The 17,715-nt window shown below is 33.3% G+C and overlaps 1 protein-coding gene across 6 annotated transcripts in view; it reads right to left on the bottom strand.

Moving 5' to 3' along the window:
- Positions 1-17,715, bottom strand: part of Anks1b (ankyrin repeat and sterile alpha motif domain containing 1B) — a 1,114,759-nt gene that overhangs the window by 899,862 nt on the left and 197,182 nt on the right. For all 6 annotated transcript variants that reach the window (XM_027947591.2, XM_027947674.2, XM_027947839.2 and 3 more), the window contains exons 5-7: positions 7,737-7,812; positions 6,031-6,132; positions 3,086-3,199 (exon numbers count right to left, since the gene is read on the bottom strand). In XM_027947591.2, the coding sequence (XP_027803392.1) occupies positions 3,086-3,199; positions 6,031-6,132; positions 7,737-7,812 (292 nt within the window). The remainder of the gene's footprint in view (positions 1-3,085; positions 3,200-6,030; positions 6,133-7,736; positions 7,813-17,715) is intronic.

The raw sequence follows: 17,715 nt of genomic DNA, 5'->3' as shown, positions 1-17,715 counted from the left end.
AAAAATAATACAAGGGGGACAAACGAATGTCAGTAAAGGGGGCAGAGAGAGAAGAGGGGAGGGGAGGGGAGGGGAGGGGAGGGGAGGGGGGATAGTAGAGGATAGGAAAGACAGCAGAATACAACAGACACTAGTATGGCAATATGTAAATCAATGGATGTGTAACTGATGTGATTCTGCAATCTGTATATGGGGTAAAAATGGGAGCTCATAACCCACTTGAATCAAATTGTGAAATATGATATATCAAGAACTATGTAATGTTTTGAACAGCCAACAATAAAAAAAAAAAAAGAATATTAACAAACAAGAGATTCCAATTTTGCCTGTATTTATTCTTTCTCAAATAGAAACAAGAAAAAGTTTACATAGTTGTAATACATAAAACACCTGGAATTATAATTCCTATAGCTTTATTTATTATAGGAATTAATTTTTCAGTAATCTTTTACTGGCACTTTACCTCACTGACAGAATCATCTGATGATTTATTAACAAATTTGAAATTGTACTGAGAGCCTACTTCCTAGCTTCAATAAACATAAATAGAACTTTAAACAAAAAAAATTAGAAAAGTAGATAATCATAACTTAAAAATGATATAAAGAGAAAACACAGAAGGAACAAATAACTAATACATATAACCTGCCAAACATGAATATTTCATAGGTTACATGCAAATATTAACTTTTCTTAGCAGTCTCAGAAAAGTAATTATTCCTCTAATTATTCTGAAAAACATTTCAAGCATTTATACTATAGATCTTATTATTTTTATTCTGAAATAAAAATATATTTAAGATCAGTTAACCATATATGTATGGGTTTATTTCTGGGTTTTTAAATTGTTTCATTGGTCTGTGTCTGTTTTTATACCAGTACTATGCTATTTTTATTACTATAGCTCTTCAACAAGTGTACCAAGAACTGAAAATACATAAAAAATGGTCTCTTTAATAAATGGTGTTTAAAAAATGGAATATATATATGTGTGTGTGTGTGTGTGTGTGTGTGTGTGTGTGTGTATCTCACATAAAATTGTACCCTTATCTTACACCATATACAAAAATCAATTAAAATAAATTAACTTAAATGTGGAAATTGAAACCACAAAACTCTCAGAAGAAAACACAGAGTAAAAGCTTCTTGACATTAATCTGAACTATGATTTCTATTTTTGATACAATAGCAAAAGTATAGATAACAAAATCAAAAATAGACAAGTAGGACTGGATCAAACTAAAAAGTATCTGTACAACAAAGGAAACAATCAGTGAAGTAAAAGGGCAACCTAAGAAACAGAAGAAAATATGTGCAAATCACAGATCTGATCGGGATTAATATCCAAAATGTATAAGGAACTCAAACGTCTCAATAGGAAAATATCAAAAACTTGAATAAAAAATGAGCTAAGGTCCTGAACAATCATTTCTCCAAAAAAGACATGCAAATGTGTCAACAGGTATAAGAGAAGGTATTCAACATAATTAATCATCAGGGAAATGTGAATCAAAACCACAATGAGATATTACCTCACATCTTTCTTAACAAAAAAAGATAAAATGAATGTTGATAAGACTGTGGAGAAAATAGTGGAAATGCAAAATGGTATTGCTATAATCAAAAATTATATGGTTCATTGTAGGGCATGGCTGCCTGCTTCCTATTCTTGAGGCCGCACATGTGGCTGGGAGGGCTCCTGGCAATCAGCCAGGAGGCGGTGCTGTGGGCGGTGATGGAGGAGGTGGACCATCTCCAGGATAGGTCCAGGACTCTTTCGCCCTCGTGGACAGCTCTTGCCTTCCCTTACAGACTATGGAATGGGTGTACACATGAACTTGCTCCACCGCTCTGACCTTTATTCTGATTGGCTCCTGTGCAGTATATAAGCTGTGTGTACTTCCTTATTAAATGAGATCCTGCTTTGACTGTTCTCCCTGGCACTTCTGATTGTCCTCCGGGGAGGGAAGGAGGGAGGGCTGGGTGTGGGCGGTTGGGGTCTGCTTTTCCCGCTTCTCCTGCTGGTGGGGGGGGGGCCTAAAAACCCCCACAGTTCATCAAAAATTTTAAAATAGAACTACCAGTGATCCCACTTGTATTTATTCAAAGCAAATATAATAATAACTTTAAAAGAGATATGTGTGCCCCCATGTTCATTGCAGCATTATTTAGAATAGCCAAGATATGGAAATAACCTAAGTGTTTATTGTTAAATGAACTGATAAAGAATATATTCTATGTGTGTGTGTGTGTGTGTGTGTGTGTGCGCACGCATTTGCACATAATACTGTCCATATTGTAATCCAGTGTCCTTTACTCTAAAAGAAGGACATCCTATCGTTTAGGACAATATGGATAAAACTGGAGGACATTTTGCTGAGTGAAGTAAGGCAGACACAGAAAGACAAATACTGTATGATCTCAATTATATGTAGAATCTAAAAATGTCTAACTCATAAATGCAGAGAGTAGAAAGGTGGTTGCCAAGGGATGGAGGGTGGAGATAATGGAGAAAGACTTATCGAAGGGTTAAAAATTTAGATAACAGGGGAATGAAAAAGTTCTGGAGATTTAATGTATAGCATGGTGACTATAGTTACTAATATTATATTATATACCTGGGATTTCCTAAGTTAGATCTTAAGTGTTCTCACCACTTTAAAAAAATTAACTATGTGAAGAGATAAATTTGTTAATTAGCTTTATTTTGATAATTAATTCACAATGTATTACATATACAACATTATATTGTATGCTGTAAACATAAACATAATTTGTTAAGTAAACCTCAATAAATCTAGAAAAAACAGATCTATTTTAAAAAGCTATAAAATATTACTTCATATGAACTTCATTACAGCAGGGGCTGCAATCTGCTTTGTCCACTGCTGTATGTCAGGGCTGCAAATAGTCCCCAGCGAGTAGTAGGGACTGTATAAATTTTGACTGAATAAATGTATAAAATATAGAGAATAGGATATGACTCATATGAGGTTTTCACAACTGATAGCCTTCTTATGCATACGTGACAAATTTGGACATACAAGTGTAATATAGTTTCAAGGCTTTGTAATTAGATACTCACTTTTGGTCTTTTGGGAAGGAGATTCAACAGGAGATGAAATGTGGGTTTCTTGTGTTGTATCTTCCTGTACATGCTCTTCAAGGGCTGTTGCTCTTCCCACGCCTTCTAAATATTCTGTGTATATATGTTTTTGAGATTACATACTTGAATTCATTTATGTTAAAAATCAAAAAGTAAACTTTTTTTTTACTTCTGATGATCCATTTTCCATTTATTTCCTCATATCTTAAGTATATCTTAAGTTTTCAAAGAACTTCAAAAAAACCATAAGAACTTCGTGATGTGTCATTAATTTGAGATCTTTAAATACAAAAGATACTTTGGGAAAAACTCATGAACCCTTTATTTTGAAAACTAAACTTATCCCATTATTTTCTTAAAATATATCTAAGGCTGGGGATATATAGCCCAATGGCAGAATGCTTACCTAGAAAGCATGAAGCCCTGGGTCAATCTCCAGTACCATACCAAATAAATAAATAAATAGAAAAATAAGTAAGTATAAGTAAATCTAGATGGATTTAATTTAAACTAGGATGTAATAGAATCCTAGTTTCCTTAAAATTTTTCAATCTGAAGGTTTAAAGCTCTCTGAAAGATACTTTGAATAGACCTGACTATTCAAACATTTCTGTTCACCTCTATTGAACAGAGATGTTCAATTCAGATGAATTCAATCACCTATCAGGTGATGTGAATGAAATTGGGTAAGTTTATTTCATAATAGTGTTATAATCTTTCAAGGTAGGCATAATTTGCATATTTAATTTTACTTCCACAAAGTAAATTCATTCCTATTATTCTTGGAGTTATGTCCCACACTCATTTTTACTTTTTTTTTAGTATTTTCGGTTGTCAATGGACCTTTGTTTTTTATATGCGGTGCTGAGAATCAAACTCTATGCCTCACACATACTAAGCAAGCACTCTACCATGGAGCTACTATCCCAGCTCCATCATTTTTCCTTTTTTGATAGACATAATAATAATAATAGCAGTTAAAACATAAATACTGCTTACTATGCACACAATATTTGATATACTTAGAATCAAAGGACAATTCTACTGGACAAATTCTACTGGAAAAGAAAGCAACCTCTGGAATTCTGTCTTCAAAATTTCTGAACAATGTGGCAATTATGTAAACTGAATGACAATTTTGTAAGGTAGTAACTTTATCTATAAATTTTACTAAAAATTGGCCTTATTTTGATATCAAATTCTTTCATTAGATTTAAAATACAGCAGTGATGTGAAATCAAGGAATGTAAAAAATATAATATGTTTACATTCTGAAATTTGCCAACAATTTGAAAAATTTTAAGGGTGTCTCATATCCCTATTACAAACTCACGTATCTAATGACCCTTCACCATTTAAGGGAGCAGAGATAAGTTACTCCTATATATAATAACATATTCATGAGCCAGTGCAGTATGTTAAAAAAATGTGTAAAATTATGTCATGACCTCTTTTTAGTGGGAGACACCGTATTTTACTTCTCCCAAAGGGCACAAGGCTCAATTTTGATGTTTTGTTATACACAAGCTTCAGTTTTTTTGTGTTCTTAAGTTCAGCTAGACGCAACACAAGTGCCTTCAGGAGAAAAGGGATAAAAATTATGTGTACCACTTTTATTTTTTAGTTTTCATTCAACTTGATTTTAGCTTGAATTTATATGAAAAGTCATACTTGGATTCTCTGATTCATCTCTGTATGTATTTGACTTGCAATTAACTTCTTTATTGACAAGAAAATTGTAGGGACTTAAACTTCCATGAAAGGTTTTGGAAATAGAAACAGACTATAATGATCATTTATTCTTTATACCCCTCTTTGACCTTTGTTGACTCCTGTTTTTACATGTCCCCTGTCCTAGTTGGTTTTAAATCATTTATCTTGCTGCAAGTATAAAGGTTGTTAAGTTTCCCAATAGACTTCCAGTGAAACCTACTCCTCTTCATTCCTCTGTTATACACTGCTGACCAAGTAGAAGCCTATTAAAAAGGGCAAAAAGAACATCTGGATTTTTAATGTGACATGCTACATGCCAAGCCTAATCATCCAGCAAATGAGAACACATTTAAATCTAAATTTCTCATAAAAGTTTTAGATCAAATAGAGAAGTATACTATATAATTCTGCAATAAAAACTAGTACCTAAATAGTAGTCAAATCTTTGAGAAACCAAAACTGGAACTAACTACGAATGTTCTAAATGACCTTTATCAAAAACAAAGATTAGCAAAACTGAATTATCTTGTACTACTGGATTAGGAAGGAAAGAATTCATGTTCTTTCAGTTAAATACAATTTTTGTTGTTGTTAATCTATCATTTATGCACTAGCTCTGCCATTTAGCATAGCATATATGAATTTAAGCAAAACAATCTCTCAAGGCTTCTGCTTGCTTTATGTACAAAAAAGCAGAATAATATCTGATTTATCTGCTTCACAGAGTCATAGAAATCAGACAAAATGATAGAAAATCTCTAAAAAATCATTCACACATAAGATAATACTTAATCATCACTTTATATAACCTATTAAATTCAATTTCATCACTAAATATTTATTAGATGTTTTAAAAGGATTTTAATAATAAATAGTAAATAAATACTTCAATTTTTTAATACTAAGTACTTGGAAAACAGAAACAAAACATTTAAAAAGTATTATTACTTTTAAAATTTATTAGGAAAAAAAGCAAACAATAAGTTCATTCAAAGGTAAACACTAACTCAAAAAGCCTGAAACCGGGCTGGAGTTGTGGCTCAGTGATAGAGTGCTTGTCAGGCATGTGCAAGGCACTGGATTAGATTCTCAGCACCACATATAAATAAGTAAATAAAATAAAGGTCCATGAACAACTAAAAAACTTTTTTTAAAAAAGCCTGAAACCATGATAGTATTATTTTAATCTTGAATTTAAGCAGTACTTTTACCTTGTAAGAGTGTTGCAATCTGGAGAGATTTCTGAGATGGATGTTCTTTCAGAATATCTAAGACAGTTCTTCCTAAACTATCCTTTATGTTGGCATCAATTCCTGAAAGAAAAAGGAAAACCCACCAGATCTACATCAATAAAGGATCCTCACTATCGACGTAGAACTGCTATAATTTCAAACATATATAGACCAAGCACTGTAGATGATTTTAAACAAATTAAACACACACAAAGATTAAGCTACCAAAGATTAAGAACATTCTTGATAATGACTTAACTCTCAAAGGTCACTACCCCAATGCTTAAAACCGCTTTTCAGGGCCCTATAATTTCTTTGGGGTGATAGCTAGTTAACCAAATAGTACACTATCAAACTGAAAAATATTATTGATTTATAATGACAATTCCTAAAGTATAATTGGTCATGTGATTTATACTGTATCATATGGTGAAAATATTTAATAAATAATAAACATATACTATGTGAATATAAGGAGACTCTTATTCACAGAATTTTAAAAATATAATTATTTTGAACAATTGTCCAAATACTTTTTCTCCAATTACAAAGCCAAATACTCCCTGATACTTGTTTATGCTGGATTATGTTCAATGTCAGTCACATTTACCATTTAACTGAACAAACTTCTTGAACTGTATGACCAAAATACAGTAATTAAATATTTTAGTTCTGAAAATATTTATTATAATAAAAAATATATTTAATGTAGCAAATAGTTTGCAGTACCCCCCCAAAAAATTTATGAACTTTTCAAACACCAAACTGCAAACAAATTCATTGTAGGATCTGGTCCCAGATGTTAGTTCGTCATAAGATTATTAAGTATTTGCTTAAATGTGTGTTCAGATGTATGACCAGCACTTATTTAACTGAGTGTCTCAAATTATTTATTATATCACTACACTGCAGAATCAAACTTAACTATGCATGAAATGTTAACTTTGTACAAAAGCACATCACAGTACAATAGTTAGTCAATGTTTCTTATTTTATTTTTTTTACAGAGGAAAATAAACATGTGATAGTCTATAACATGAATGACTCACATTGATGATTAAATATGAATTTGTACTTTTTCAATTCTTAAAAATATCTGACCTCAATTCAAATTTTATTTCATCACAATCAGAATATACATATGAAGATTAAAAAGCCTACTGTGCTATTCCTTCAAAGCACTGCCTCTAAAAGGTTCCCTTTAAATGAAGTCACAGAACCAACAAACAATTGCTACTCAGTTGATGAAGTAACTAGAAGGAAAATTTACCTTAAGGAAAGGGAACTCAAATCTCTGTTTCCCATAGTTCACAAAAAAAAAAAAAAAAAAAAAAAAACACTAAGAGAAATATGATGTTCAACAAACGAAGCAAATTATTATAATTTCTCAGGGACCAATACCTTCTTCTTACAGAAAACAGAGATCTCTGTGTTAATTTCTCTAGTACATTTAAATGCAACTTAAATCTATAAAATAATAATTTTCAAGAACTTTTTAATGGATGCATCTATTGAATAAAAAAGTACACATTTATATCAATTTTATCTAAACACCAGAGGATCAATTCTACATCTCTGCAATTTGAAGAAAAGAAGAAGAATCATGAATAAAAATGTCACTTTCCTTTGTCTATTCCTGAAATAGAGTATTTGGGAGGACAGGCTCTATGAACCATGATAGCTACCTGTTTCTAACAGAATTCGCACAACATCCACCTTTCCAAACAAAGCTGCTTCATGAAGGGCACTCCCCTTTTCTGTCTGAAAAAAAGAAATCACAGTTGCATTTAGAATGCTTAGACATTTTATTATTCTGTCATTTTATGTATTCATGCATATTTTCTATAATCTCAGCACTCCCTGACTGAAAGGTACTATGAAATAAAGAAGAATTACTAGAAACAAAATCCAAACACTTGAGTTTGGAAATTTCCTTATCACGTCTGACCTTGTTATGTTAAAAAGAAACTCACCTTCTCTAAACTCTATTGTATGCAAGTATAAAATAAAGGTAAGTAATGCTTATTGTACAAGGCTTTTGTGAGTATCCACTGAGTTCACTCAATCACCACGGATTTATTAAACACCAGTTACATACCAAGAACAGCTGAAGGATGTTCTTAAGTATGGAACAATCATCCTGGCCCTCTTATATCCACATTCCAAGAGACAGATGCATAAGTAAATATTTATGACATATGGAATCTAAACAATTAAAGTGACTTACAAAATCTGGATGATGATCTCCAAGCTTTCCTCACCAGCCTCTCCTGTACACTAAAACCCTCTCTCAAACCTCCTACTCTCTCCTCCTAGCATACTGAACTTAAGTATATTAGTGTCATTTTCTATTTTCTTCCCCAAAGGTCACAAATGCTGGTCCCTTCAACTGGCAGGATCTATCTCGTAACCCTCTTGATCTGGCCATCACCCAAACCACTAGCATGAATCTAGGGAGTTGGCACTGGAAAAAAGAATCTGCCAACTCATGTAAACCCCAGCCTATTTTTTAAGCAGTCACTCAAGGTGGGAGTATGAGTACAAGAGACAAAGTTTGAAGTTGAAGCAAGTTAGAAGGCTACAAAATCCTTGGTAAAAATAAAATTTTAAAGTTTTACAGACGGAAGATATAGGAGTATCTACCTAGGTCTTAGTTCTAAGTGAAAGAGAGGGAAAGAAATAAATGCCTGCTCCCTGAAAGAATTCCAAAACACGTTTCAATACTCACATAGTGAATGTGGGGCAAAAACACACAATTCCTATGATCCCCAGATTGTAAACCAAAATGTAGAATAACATGGTCTAAGATTTGTAGTTTCAATGGAAGATATAAATGCTTAGCAGAAGATATAAATCCTCTCTAAAAATATAAACTTTATTCTCAAGTCTCCAACAGATAAAACTCTAAGAAAAAAATTAAAAATTAGAAATCACTAAATTAAAAAGGAAACAAGCCATCGTCAGTAAGAATTAATAGAAACAAACAAAAAATAAAAATACCAAAGAACAAAACCCACAAAAACTTTACATACTAAAATGGTTAGCAACATAATATAAAATATATATAAACAATATGGTGAAAGAACTAGAAGATACAAAATATGACTAAAGAACAAGATAACAATCAAATTTGACCAGATGTGAAAATTAACCAAATAGTAATTCTATAAATTGAAAATATAACATTTATAACAGATTAGTTTAATAATAGACAAGATATAGCTCAAAAAAGGGGCTGAAATAGATTATATATTTTAAGTCTGTAGTGCAATATAAAATAAAAAGGGAAAGAAATGTGAAAAGATAGAATAAGAAGATCCAACATTTGTCTAAACAGGAAATGATAAAAATAATTAATAGTCAATGGCTAAGAACTTTCTATATTGATAGTTCACTAATAATTTCTAGTAATACTAAGAAAGATAAATTAATACAGCTCAGACATATCACAGTGAAACTGCAAAACACATCTCAGTAAAACTATAAAACACCTAAGATAAAGACAACATGTTAAAAACACTCCAAGAGAAAAAAATAATTGTCTAAAACGAAAATCAGACCTACAGCTGACTTCTCAATAAAGCCAAAAGAAATAATATCTTCCTGTGACAAGAGAAAATCACTGTCAATCTAGCATTCTACTTCCAGCCAAATTATCTTCCAAGAATGAGGGTAAAATAGCATTTTAACCACATTAAAAATGAGTTGTGGATATGGACGTTTACTAAAAGAATCTCTATGTGATATAAGTAAGGAAAAAGATTAGAAATACAAAAAGTAATGATGAGTAAAGGGAATAATTAACTTAAGACAAAGCCTAAACAAACTATTATAACAATAATGTCTATTTTTCACAATAATTTGGTTCCCCAGATACTTAGATACAGCCCAGTATGAAATGGAAAAAGTGAAATGTATTACTCTATACATTGACTCTCCACCATAAATTTAAATTTCTCTTTCTGGAAGAGGTAGATATAGAAGATCTCAATTCCAGTAGAAACTTGACTTTTAGATGCTAATCTTTAGAAAAATCACTTAATATTTCTGAAAAATCATAAATCCTATGAACTATTTACTATATTTTTGAGGATAGGGTTTTTTTTGGGGGGAGGGGTTCTGGGAATTGAACCCAGGGCCTTGAGCATGTGAGCAAGCATTCTACCAACTGGCTATATCCCCAGCCCTACTATTATTTTTTTTAAATTGCTATTTACTCCAAATAGTTTAAATATGTCAAACTTATGGATTTTTCAAAACAGATTAATTCCATAAAAATTACTGTGACTATTAAGGAAGCACAATTCCACATTTTAAAAGGCGTTTGTTATATTTTATTCAGAATTTTCAAGTGTTTAAAAATTGTTGTTAGGTTATCCATCCACCAGAATACCAAAAGAGCAGACAAAAATGGATGTGAAGATGTCAGAGCTTGGCTATACCAGTTCCCCTTCCAATTTTAACATTCCAACCATAACCCTCCTTGAAAAATGCAAAAGAGCATGGCCCAATAAAGAAATAAGAATTCATACCCCCCCCCAAAAAAAGAAAGAACCATTCTTGATTATAGGAGAAAATATAGAGAGAATAATGATGACAAGATATAAAGTGTAATTGTAGTAATGATCAGTAGAGAAAATAGCACAAATAACATAAAAACTATGACAACCAAGACCAAATACTATTTTAATAATTAATAAGCAATTAATAAAGAAAATCTTCATGTAGATAAAGGAAGACAACTAGACTGGTATTTAACTTAGGAGTAAAAATCCCTGGTACCTTGGCTGGTACCAATTAGCCATTGTACCATCTCTTGGGAAAAAAGAACCAAAAGATAATAACATCCTAGTCTTTATAAACAAATATGATGTCTCAATGAGTTGGAAGGCAGCAGTTTTTATTTGGGGGATGTCCTGCATTGGCTAGACGACATCTAGAGCACTACATTTAATGTGGAAATTAAACTTTTACAGGACTATTAACATTCAAGAATGTATCCAGAGAAGAGTGTAAGAAATGAAAAGGACCTAGAAGAACACGTGAAGAACAGCTGATGGTAATAAGAATGTTTAGACTAGGGAAAATGGCACAAGAGAAATGTAACATGTCTTCAAATTCAAATATAACATTTCTCCCAAGCTTCTGTCTTTGCCTGTACTCTCTTCCTTCACTTCTCTCTCAAAGGAAGCATTTTTTTCTCCCCATTAAAACTAATCCTCCACTTGTGCTTTTATTCTCTGTTTCTTCTCAAAGTTTGCTCATCAAGTATCTTCACCATTTCTTTTTCATCTTCAATTTCAGTCTCTTCATTGCATCTTTCCATTCTCCATAAGCATATATACCTCTCCACTATCCAAAAACAAAAGAGACTTGCTATGACTTCAAGCTCCTATTCCATGTCTCAATTTTCTTTATACCATGTTTTATAGAGTCATCTTCCCTCTTGTGGCACAATTTTTGTCTAATTTTAATACTTCTATAACCTCTGACACATATTAATTAATGCCTGGCACATTGCAGGCTCTCAATAAATACATGGTCAATAGATGAACTGATGATATGAAATTACTGTCTTGGCATTCCTCTTCTAACTACTTTTTTTTACAGCTTTTTTTTTCCATTAACTCCCTACATATTCTTTACTCAGCTTCTTTTCTCTGTCTACATTCTCTTTCTAATATACCCATCTTTTCTGTTGTTTTGTCTCTCAATTCACTGGACCCAGCCCCTTAGGGGTTAGTTAGTATCATTCAAGTGGTATATTCAGAGAGAGGCCTCCCCTGGTCCTTAGATCTCAATTACAAACAAATTGAAAATAAGCTGTTTCCTTCATTGTACTTAATGCCATTTGAAGTTGTTGTTTGTATGTGTGTATTTTCCATCATCCTTACTAGTCAATCAATCCCATGAGGGCAGGAAACAAATTTTCTTATTCACATAGAATAGTGCTTGATAACCTGGCCTGAGAAGACGGAAAGGATAAGGAGTCTTTATAGGGAAACCCATTTCAGTTGAAAGTGAAAGAAAGGGAGTTGCTGGGATGATGAGATAGGCCAGGGAAGTCCTCCCTTTTAAGGTAATATCTGAGCAACACCTGAAAAAAAAAATAGTAGAAATCCTGTGGGTTGGTTAGTAAGGCAAAGGCCTGATATATGAGTACATACGTAGAGTGTTCCAACACAGTTAAGGCGACCACTGTGGCTAAAGCTAAGATTAAAAAAAAAAAGGCAAAGAGAAGGAGAGGGTAGCTTTATATATATATATAGAAAGTGGTACCTAGTCACACTAAGACAGTGTCAGCCACAGTAAAGACTCCAGGTTTTGCTCTGAGTGAAATGGAAAACCAGTGGAGTTTTTTGAGCAGAAAAGTGGAATAACAGACATAATTTAATGGAATCACTTCTCACTGCTATGTTGCAGACAGACTGAAGAGAATCTATTATGGACTGAACAACTGTGTCTCCCCCAAAAGTCACATATTAAACCCCTACCCCCCCCCCAGTGTGAATAGGTTTGAACACAGGGCCTTTACAGAAATAAAACAGTTAGGATTAAATTAGGTCACAAGGTTTGTGCCCTAATTCAATAGGACTGGTGTCCTTATATGAGGCGGAGGAGAAATCAGCAAATTCTCTCTCCGTTTGTATACAGAGGAAAGGACATATGAAAACACACCAAGAAGACAGATGATTTTTTTAAATTTGTTTTTAGATACACATGACACTACTGTATTTTGACATATTATATATACATAGGGTGCAACCCATTATAATTTTGATCCCATTCTTCTGGTTGAACATGATATGAAGTTACTCCGGTTGTGTATTCACATATGCTTATAGGAAAGTTATGGCCGATTCATTCTACAGTCTTTTCTATGCCCATCCTCCCTCCCTTCCCTTCATTCTCTTTGTCTAATCCAATTAACTTCTATACTTATGCACCCTTCCTTCCCTTCTTATGGGCTAGTATCCACATATCAAAGAGAACATTAGACCTTTGCTTTTGGGGAATTGACTTATCATGATATTCTCTACTTCTATCCACTTAGCAACAAATGCCACAATGTCATTCTTCTTTATAGCTCAGTAATATTCCACTGTGTATGTATGCCACATTTTCTTTATCCATTCATCTGTTGAAGGGCACCTAGGTTGGTTCCATAGCTTGGCTATTGTGAATTGAGTCACTATAAACATTGATGTGCCTACAAAACGATAGCATGGTTATTTTAAGTCCTTTGGGTATAAGCTGAGGAATGGGATAACTGGGTCAGATGATGGTTCCATTCCAAGTTTTCTGAGGAATATCCATACTGCTTCAGAGTGGTTGCACTAATTTGCAGTCCCACCAGCAATGTATGAGTGAACCTTTTTCCCCAAATCCTTGCCAACATTTATTGTTACTTTTATTCTTAATAATTGCCATTCTCATTGGAATGAGATGGAATGTAACATTTCTCTAAATGCTAGAGATGTTGAACATTTTTTTCATATATTTTTTTACACTCTTATTTCTTCTTCTGTGAAGTGCCTGTCCAGTTCCTTTGCCCATTTATTGACTGAGTTTTGGGTTTTCTGGTGTTAATTTTTTTAAATTTGTCTTAATTAGTTATACGTGACAGTACAATGACTTTGATACATCATACATTTGAATCAGATGGGATATAACTTCTCATTTCTCTGAGTGTACAAGTTGCAGAATCATATTGGTCAAGCAGTCACATATATACACATAGTAATAATAATTCTGTTTCATTCTACTATCTTTCCTATCCCCCATCCCCTCCCCTCCCCTCCCATCACTTCTCTCTACCTAAGGTAACGCTATTTTTTTTCCTCACATCTTCATACATGTATTTTGTATAACAATAAGGGTCTCCTCCCACCATCCATGCAATTCCCCTTCCCCCTCCCTTTCCCTCCCACCTGTCTTCCCTATCTAGAGGTAATCTTCTTCCCATGCTCTTCCTCCCTACCCCATTTTGAGTCACCCCCCTTATATCAGAGAAGACATTCCGCATTTGTTTTTTGGGGATCAGCTAACTTCACTTAGCATAATCTGCTCTAATGCCATCCATTTCCATGCAAAAGCCATGATCTTATTATTTTTTAGTGCTGATTAATATTCAATTGTGTATAAATGCCATATTTTTTATCCATTCATCCATTGAAGAGCATCTAGGTTGGCTCCACAGTCTAGCTATTATGAATTTTGCTGCTATAAACATTGATGTGGCTATGTCCCTGTAGGTCCTTTGGGTATAGTCCAAGAAGAGGAATAGCTGAGTCAAATGGTGGTTCCATTCCCAGCTTTCCAAAGAATCTCCACACTGCTTTGAGGATGTGGGGAAAAAGGTACACTCATACACTAATGGTGTTAAATTTTTTGAGTTCCTTTTATGTCCTGGAGATTAATACTCTCTATCTGAGTTGCAGGTGGTAAAGATTTTCTTCCATTCTCTAGGCTCTCTGCTTATGTTCTTGACTGTTTCCTTTGCTGAAAAGAAGGTTTTTAGTTTGATGCTACCCCATTTATTGATTCTTGATTTTACTTCTTAGGCTTTAGAGTCTTATTGTGGAAGTCTTTTCCTAAGCCCATATAACACAGAGTTGGGCTTACTTTTTCTTCCAGTAAGCACAGGGTCTCTGGCCTAATGCTAAAGTCCTTTATCCATTTTGAATTTTGTGCAGGGTGGGAAATAGGGGTTTAATTTCAATCTACTACATATGGATTCCCAGTTTTCCCAGCACCAGTTGTTGAAGAGGCTCTCTCTTATCCAATATATGTTTATGGCACCTTTGTCTAACATGAGATAACTGTATTTGTGTGGGTATGTCTCTGTGTCTTCTATTGTATTCCATTGGTCTTCAATTCTATTTTTGTGCCAATACTATGCTGTTTTTGGTAACATAGGTCTGAGTATAATTTAAGGTGTGGTATTGGGATGCCTCCTGCATTATTTTTCTCACTAAGGATTGATTTGGATATTCTGGCCTCTTATTTTTCCAATTGAATTTCATGATTGCTTCTTCTATTTTATGAAGAATGTCATTGGAATTTTAATAGGAACTGCATTAAATATGTATAGTGCTTTTGGTAGTATGGCCATTTGACAATATTAATTTTGCCTATCTAAGAACATGGGAGATCTTTCCATTTTCTAAGGTTTTTTTTTCAATTTCTTTCTTAGTGTTCTATAGTTTTCATTGTAGAGGTCTTTCACCTCATTTGTTAAATTGATTCCCAAGCATTTTTTTAGGCTACTGTGAATGGAATAGTTTTCCTGATTTCTCTTTCAGATGATTCATCATTGGTATATAGGAATACAATTAATTTATGGGTGTTAATTTTAAATCATGCTACTTTGCTAAATTCGTTTATGAGTTCAAGAAGCTTTTTGATGGAGTTTTGGGGGTCTTCTAAATATAGAATCATGTAATCCACAAAAAGAAATAGTTGAGCTCTTCTTTTTCTATTCATATCCCTTTAATTTCTTTGTTTTGCCTAATTGCTCTGGCTAGAGTTTCCAGGAATATGTTGAATAAAAGTGGTGAAAGAATTTTTGCATGCATGTTCATGAGGGATATTGGTCTGTTTTCTTTCCTTGATATGTCTTTGTCTGGTTTTGGTATCAGGGTGATACCAGCTTCATGGAATGGGTTTGGAAGGGTTCTCTCCTTTTCTATTTCATGGAATAATTTAAGGCGTATTGGCGTAAGTTCTTTGGAGAGCTGATAGAACTTGGTTGAGAATCCATCTGGTCCTGGGCTTTTCTTTGTTGGTAGGTTTTGTTTTTGTTTTTGTTTTTTAATATTTATTTTTTATTTGTAGTTGGACACAATGCTTTTATTCATTCTTATTAGTGCTGAGGATCAAATCCAAGGCCTTGCACATGCTAAGTGAGCACTCCAACGCTTCGCCGCAACTCCAGCCCGTTGGTAGGTTTTTGATGGCATCTTCAATTTCATTGCTTGAAATTGATTAAATTTTCTATGTTTCCCTGTTTCACTTTGGGTAGTCATATGTTTAGTTTGTTGATGTCATTCGCAATTTCATTGGAGTGTAGATTTTCAAAATAGTTTCTGATTATTGTCTGAATTTTAATAAAATCCATGGAGATATTTCCTTTTTCATCATGAATTTCAGTGATTTGAGTTTTCTCTCTTTTTCTTTATTACCTTGACTAATAAGGTAATCTTTTCTTTATTACCTTTATCAATTTTATCTATTGTTTCAAAGATAAAATGTCTATTTTGAAAATTTTTGTTTTTGTTGTTTCAATCCATTGATTTCAGCTCTGATTTTAATAATTTCCTGTCTTCTACAACTTTTAGTGTTAATCTGTTCTTTTTATAGGGCTTTGATATGTAATGTTAGGTTATTTATTTGGTGCCTTTCTATTCTTTTAAAGAACAGAAAGTATGTCTTATTGATGAATAATTCCCTTCAGCAGTATGAAATGATCTTCTTGGTCCACAAAGAAGATGTCTAACAAGCCAAGGAGGGACCACTTACCAAGAACTGAATTAGCTAGAATGCCAATATTGCATTTTCCAGCCTTCATAAAATAAATTTCTGTTGTTTAAGACACTTATTCTATGGTATTTTCTTATGGCATCCTGAGAAAAGAATATAGAGGCAAAGGGAAAAGCAGTGAAACAAGTTAAGAAGCAAGAAATGATCATTGGGCTATTGTAGGACTAGTGTGGCTAATGTAAATTAATGAAATTCTGGATACAATTTACACAGAGAACCAATAGGATGTCCTGAGAAAATGAATGTAACATGAAAGAAACCCTAAAATTTTGGAGCTAAACTACTAGAATAATGGCACTGTAATCTGTCAAAAATGTTAAGTGTAGAAAACAGGCAAATATGGAAAGAAAAGTGTATAAAAGCTAAATATTAAGTTCTGGTAATTTGAGTTTCAGATGCCTATTAGTCACCCAACAGATATGTACAGAAGACAGTTATATACACTAATGAGTTCAGAGTGAGGTCCAGGATGAAGAAATGAACTTGGTAGTTGTCAGATAAAGATGTCATAAGAGACTGGATAAGGTCAAATAGGAAATAAGCATAGACAGAGAAAAAGAGATGTCTGGAACACTCTCGTGCTTAGAGATAAGAAGGTTGACAGCAGTTAATCATAGTATGGGAACATGATAGAATATACTATTAGTGCCTCCTTTCATATGCCCTTTGCCGTATGAATTTATTCCATATACATAAATGAAGTTTATTTCCCTATTCTTTGATTTAGAATTTGGCTTTGTGACTTGCTTTAGCAAATGACAGTAAGCAACAGGATATAAGCAGAGACCCAAAATATGCTTGTTTGGTTGGGCTTGCTCTCTTCTGCTTAGGCCATACCCCTGCTATTCCCATGAGGAAGAAAATAGACACATGGAACTAATTTACAGTATCAAGGAGAGATTCCCCTAACCTCCAGCCTTTTAATGATAAACAAATGTCATTGTCTATTAATGTATGCCACAGAGATATCTTGATATATATATCAATATAGCCATACACTACTATAGGGAATTTTTCAGTTTTTCAAAGTAAATGTTTATTGGGAAAGAATGGAAGAAAGGTTCAGGAGGGAAGGTATGACTTTATAAAGAGGACAGAAAACAGAAAAGCTTAATTTTTGAG

The sequence above is a fragment of the Marmota flaviventris genome, chromosome 3 (assembly GCF_047511675.1).
Source record: "Marmota flaviventris isolate mMarFla1 chromosome 3, mMarFla1.hap1, whole genome shotgun sequence".
Classification (NCBI taxonomy): Eukaryota; Metazoa; Chordata; class Mammalia; order Rodentia; family Sciuridae; genus Marmota; species Marmota flaviventris.
This window is presented reverse-complemented; position numbering and strand designations above follow the sequence as displayed.